This window comes from Onychostoma macrolepis, chromosome 01 (assembly GCF_012432095.1).
Source record: "Onychostoma macrolepis isolate SWU-2019 chromosome 01, ASM1243209v1, whole genome shotgun sequence".
Lineage (NCBI taxonomy): Eukaryota > Metazoa > Chordata > Actinopteri > Cypriniformes > Cyprinidae > Onychostoma > Onychostoma macrolepis.
In genome coordinates, this window is record NC_081155.1 from 8,971,948 (window position 1) to 8,978,295 (window position 6,348).

Genomic DNA, 6,348 nt, shown 5'->3' on the forward strand with positions numbered 1-6,348 from the left:
TGTGTTCTATAAACATTTTTGCATTACTCTTTTGATTTAATTTTACATAAATAGGTTTTATTTTTCTTCTTTATTATTTTATTTTACTTATTAGATAGATGTTCTCTGTGAAGACATCTTTATCTTGTATTTCTTTAAACGCAAGGGGTCTCCGTAATTCTGTCAAAAGAAAAGCCTTTTTTCTTTTCTGTAAAAACAAAGGTGCACACTGTGTATTACTACAAGAAACGCATTCTAAACCTGATGATGTTAAATTCTGGACAAGTCAATGGGGTGACAAAATAGTCTTCAGCCATGCTTCGACACAGTCAGCAGGGGTAGCCATATTATTTAATAACCTCCCTGGAAAAATAATACAGTCAAGGATTGACTCGAACGGGCATTGGATTTCAGCTGTTTTAAACATTGACGATGTTCTGAAAATCTGAAATCTCAAATATTTAGTTTGAACTGAAACTCTTGTACCCAACTGATAATGTTGTCATAGGAGGAGATTTCAATATGGTGATGGATGAGACATTAGATCGTTACCCACTTAAATTTAGTAACTCGCACCCGAACCTTCAATTCATAAACTTCTGTTTAGATAACAATGTGGTAGACATCTGGAGGGTTGGGAATCCAAATCTGAGACAATTCTCTTGGTTTAAACCAAATGGGATTTCCAAATCCAGAATTGATTATTGGCTAATTTCTTCTAATTTAACTGAATTTATCAAAGACATCTCAATCACATCAGCACCCTTAACTGATCATTGCTGCATTTCTTTATCTTTCTGTTTGAATAAAAGAGAATCGCGAAATAAGGGTTACTGGAAATTTAATTCTGACTTATTAAGGCACAGTAGCTTTTGCTCGCAAATTAAATCAATGATAAATAGAGCAAAGTTAGATAAAGACCATTCTTCATTCACAAGTAAATGGGAGTACCTAAAACACAAGATTCGGGAATTCTCTATACATTTCAGTAAAAATTTGAGTAAAACTAGAGCGTATTTGGAGGAGGAATTAACAAGAGAGTTAAGTAATTTATGTAATAGAAGTGAAATGGATGATGAAACTAAACTAAAAATCTTATCTTTACAATCTAAAATTGATAATTTGTATATTCAAAAAGCCAAAGGAGCTTATGTGAGATCTAGAGCAAGATGGATAGAGAAAGGGGAAAAAAGCAATAGTTATTTTTGTAGACTCGAAAAAAGGCGACAGGAAAAAAATACTATAAATTCCCTTTATGTTAATGGAATTATAAATAATTGCCCCAAAATAATTTCTTCTGAGATCTTTAAATTTTATAGTACTTTATATAGCTCAAATTTTTCTGCACAAGATTGTAAATTTTTTTTTGATAGAATACATACTGATATACCACAGATTGGCGAAGATTTTAGAGATTTATGTGAGGCGGACATTAAAATTGAAGAACTTGATAAAGCCATAGATAAATTATCCTCAGGAAAATCTCCAGGCCCTGATGGCCTCACTCCTGAATTTTATAAATTCTTTAAGGACGACTTGAGGGATGTATTGTTTCAAGTCCTTCTTGAATGCATAAACAATAATGAACTTGCTTCGACTATGAAGCAAGGCCTGATTACTCTAATACCCAAGCCAGGCAAGGATGCTCGACAAATAGATAATCTGCGGCCCATTACTCTTCTTAACTGTGATTATAAGGCTTTAGCTCTCATATTTGCAAACATTAAAGGAAGGACTAGACCAAATAGTAAGTGAATCACAATCTGGTTTTATGAAAGGCAGATCAATACATAATAATATTAGGCTAGTTTTAGATATTTTAGATTATCATGAATGGATTGAGGATGATGGTTATATTATGTTTTTGGATTTTAGAAAGGCATTTGACACCATTGAACACAATTTTATATTTGATTCTCTTAGTAACTACGGTTTTGGCAACAATTTCACATCTTTTGTTAAAATGTTATATAAAGACATTAATAGTTCTATATCACTATTGCATGGGACATCTCAGAGATTTAATATTACACAAGGAATTAGGCAAGGCTGTGCCATTTCCCCCTTCTTATTCATCTTGGCTGTAGAAATGCTCGCTATTTTGATCAATAATGACAATAGTTTTGACAAACTCAGGGTATTTGGAAGACAAATTTCTATTAGTCAGTTGGCAGACGATACGACTCTTTTTTTTAAAGGATAAACATCAAATTGATAGAGCTATTAAATTAGTTAATTTCTTCTCCAATGCTTCTGGATTGCACTTAAATATAAACAAATGTGAATTAATTGCAATTCATGACAGTGAATTAGACTTTTTATGTAATATCCCAGTTAAAACTTCTGTAAAATACCTGGGTATTACTATTACTAAAGATAATAATCATAACATTCAGGAAAATTTTGTAAACAAATTTCTAAAAGCAAAATTAATTCTCAACAGTTGGTTACAAAGAGATGTATCAATTTTTGGAAGAATCTTATTAACCAAAATTGAATTTCTCTCTAGATTTGTTTACCCAGCCTCTTCACTTGGTATCCCTCTTCATTTAATAAAGGATTATAACAATACAAGGTCTGAATGTTATTGACTTGGAAATATTGAACAATGTCTTAAAAACTCAATGGTTAAGGTCATTTCTTCAGAAAACAAACAGTATATGGTTTACAATATCTTCTTCAGTGTTTGGGAAAATAGGTGGTCTCAAATTTTAATCAAGTGTGATTTTGAATTGTCTAAGCTACCTCTCAAATTGTCTCTCTTTCATCAACAGGTTTTATTGTGTTGCAAATTAGCTTTTTCCCACAATTTCAGTCCTCACAAGACTTGTATTTGGAACAATCGTTTTATTTTACATCGCAATAAGTCTTTATTTTATGAAAGTTGGATTAAATATAATATTCTTTCTTTATTGGATATGATGGATAACCATGGTGACATTCTCAGTTACAATGATTTTTGCCTGAAACATGGCTTTGTATGTCACCCTAAAGAGTTTTATACAGTTGTAAATGCCATTCCTAAAAGTATAATATTATTGATCAAAGGAACTCTTTCTCATTATTCTGTGACATTTTCTCTTCCGTCTCTGAAATTGGATACTTTGTCTATTAGAGATCAAAATGTACCAACATATTTATAAGAAATATTTTCATTAATAGACTTTCTCCAAATCAACTCAGACGTCACCATATTTTTAAAGATTTTAACTCAAAGGAGTTAAAAGAAATTAGAATGAGCTACCTCTCTTTTCCAATCTTCCCAAAAGTAAAATAACTTCATTTTAAAATAATGAATGATATATATCCATCGAAAGAATTCCTTAGATCAAAATTTGATATTGAGGAAAACTCTTGTCAATTCTGTGAAAGTGACATTGAAACCACTGAGCATATTTTCTTCAACTGTATTCATTCAAAGCTGTTCTGGTCTCATTTGAATAACAGAATGTCTTTTATCAATATCCATATTAATCCTCTTAACTATAAACAAATTAAGTTTGGAGTATTTAAAAAAGATTGTATGCAATACTACTTAATTAACAACCTTATTTGTTGTGGTAAATTTTTTATTCACAAGTGTAGATTTTTGAAATGCATCCCTTCTTTCCCTCATTTCATAAATTACCTTCAAATTATTGCTTCTTCCTTACATACACTGTCAAGCAATAAAGCTATTACATTAGCTAATTTTTTCAACCAATTTAGTGATTCATAATCTCCTAACCCCATCTGCATTTATTTAGATTGATTTTATTTATTTTATTTTATTTTATTTTTTATTTATTTATTTTTTCTCATCTGGATTTCTAACTTGTATTTATTTATTGATGTTAATAATGTACAATATATATAATTTATAATTATGTCTGCCTTGTATCTGCAATTGTTGTTTTGTTTTTGTTTTTTTTCTTTGTTCATTTAAAGCCCGTTTTGTATGTACATTTTCTGATTTTCATAAAAAAAAAAAAAAAAACACCTACCATCACCACGTAATGCAAATTACACACGCAATGCGCATGCGTGCCATAGACATACCATACATCACTTTGCGCATGCGCGGTAAACATATACGTGACGTAGATACCTGACGTCACCGCGCTACAGTCTGCAGCGAGGGGTGTCTCCACTAATGCACAATAATAATTTAATTAGTCACTTAATTATCTCATTAACTTTAACTCTTTGAGGACTTGGGATTTGACTTGAGTCTTGAAAGGAATGACTTGGTTCCTCCTCTGGTGAAATCAGCTGCTGAGTTCATGGGTTGAATAACCATATGGCAGGACTTTTACTTTCTGACCCCTGGACTATCCACCTCTGTCTGTAATATTGCTGCTTGTTTTACACTCTTTGGCCAACCAGGTGGTATTGTGAGCAAATGAAGCCACCAGAAATTAACCCTATGGGAACCACTTGGCTGAAAAGTTTAATGCTTCATGAAGCTTCATTTCACCATAACTAACTGTGAGTGTTGATTTAACACTGGGGGTTTTTACTGTGATGTATGTGTTTGACCTGTGCATTTTGTTTAATTTTCTCCCTTTAACAAAACTCCTGTATTTGTTAGAAGAAGAAAAAAAGTACTTCTATTTTTTTAATACTTGAGTACAATTGAAAAGTTGTACTTTTTTACTTTTACTCAAGTATGTTTTTGGCCAGATACTTGTACTTTTAACTGAGTAAAATTGTTGAGTACTTTTTACACCTCTGATGATGAATATATTTAAAAGTGTATGAAATATGGGTTCAAGTGTATTACAGTGGTGACTAAATATTTTTTTTTTAATACAGATATAGTATGTTAAAAGCACATTTTAGTTCATATTCATGGTGTCTCAAAATAGCACAGTTGAGTACACTTAGATGTTATTAAGGTTATCTTAAGAAGTACTAAATAACATTATTTAGTATATTAAGTACCAAATTGGGGTTTTTAGTGCACTTTTTTCAACTATATTTTGACCAAAAAATGTCCCCGGTTTTCATTTCAGAAATATTTTCACCTACGACATACCTGTGCTATCAGGTGTGTAGATGGGCTTGTCGGTTTGTACAAATATATATCCAGACTGGAATGAAACCATAACTACTTTCTCCAGAGTGGTGGATGGAAATGCAGCTTGTAGATACACATACTGCTTCTCCAGAGGATCTTCAGAAAATAATTGCTGATCATCAGGAATCTGCAGAACAGAGAATCAGTCAGTCTGAATTATCGCTGATAATAAAATAATGAGAATGAGACATCAATGCACTGTAAATACTCACCTTTATTTCTGTAAGGATCTGAAAATTGTTGGCTGCAGTCAGTCTTACTGATTTAGACAGTATCTCCGTGTCTTTTTTCGGGAAGTTCTTTACTGTGATCCACACAGTCAGGTTTCCTCCAGAGTAATCCTGAGCCTCCACAAACACGTTCTCTGAGGAACCCACCCTCAGCAAATTAGGAGCTGACAGAACAAATCTGAGGAGATCAAATCAGAGCTTTTGAGAACAGATCTGTTATTGACTCCATGAACAAACAGTGAGTTTGATACTCACAGTGGGTCACATAGTGTGAGGATCGGTGAGGAGAGAATGACAACAGTCAGAAACTGCAGCTTCACATCCATCCTGTCTGTTTGTGTGTCTCTTCCTGTAAGTATCTGTGAACCTAGAGCAGCTCAGATTTATACCCGCTTCCACCACCCTCAAAGTCCAAACTGTTCTCTCTCTTTCGATCTGTTTGTTTGCATTTCCTACCGTGTGGAATCACCAACACACATTTTTTAAAATGATTTGATGCTTCAGTTCACCAATGCAGAATTTAACAAGCAAGTAATATTTAAGTAACAAATAACTGTTTTTATTTTTATACATTTTATAAATAGTGACCATGATTCTTCCTGTTGACTCATATCTTGAGGATATCCAGAATCAAACAATTAAAGTGAAGTGAAGTGATGTGGGGCCAAGTACACTGTAACAAAGTGTGCAGTTGTTGCTTTGAGGAGGTATTTCTATCTGATACTAAATATAATTCTAGTTTTCTTGTTGTAACCTAGTTCAATCAAGATTATGTAACATAAAACAAGATGATGTTATTTCAATTTAAATCCATTACGTTGACCCAACATACAACCTCCAATAAAGCTCAGAAGAAACACTCCGTCCTCGCTGCAGCCTGCACAATGACGATGACGTAGCTGGACCATATCCACTACATAGTGAATATTTTATGCGTATGCGCTGTAGTAGATCTAAAAAAAAAATCATATTTTTATTTACATTTTATCATTTTGCATATGCTTTTATCCACGATGACTTGGTCTAAGTGAAGTCTAACCCAGTCAACAATTTGAGCACACAGTGATCTCAGCACTCTCA

At 32.8% G+C, this 6,348-nt stretch overlaps 1 protein-coding gene across 1 annotated transcript in view; it reads right to left on the reverse strand.

Annotated features, from left to right (window-relative positions):
* The window catches only part of LOC131526119 (complement C3-like), a 204,714-nt gene extending 199,030 nt beyond the window's left edge, over window positions 1–5,684 (reverse strand). The window contains exons 1-3 of the mRNA XM_058754266.1: window positions 5,524–5,684; window positions 5,251–5,446; window positions 4,997–5,165 (exon numbers count right to left, since the gene is read on the reverse strand). Coding sequence (XP_058610249.1) covers window positions 4,997–5,165; window positions 5,251–5,446; window positions 5,524–5,594 — 436 coding nt within the window. The 5' untranslated portion in view covers window positions 5,595–5,684. The remainder of the gene's footprint in view (window positions 1–4,996; window positions 5,166–5,250; window positions 5,447–5,523) is intronic.
* Between the last annotated feature and the right edge of the window lie 664 nt (window positions 5,685–6,348).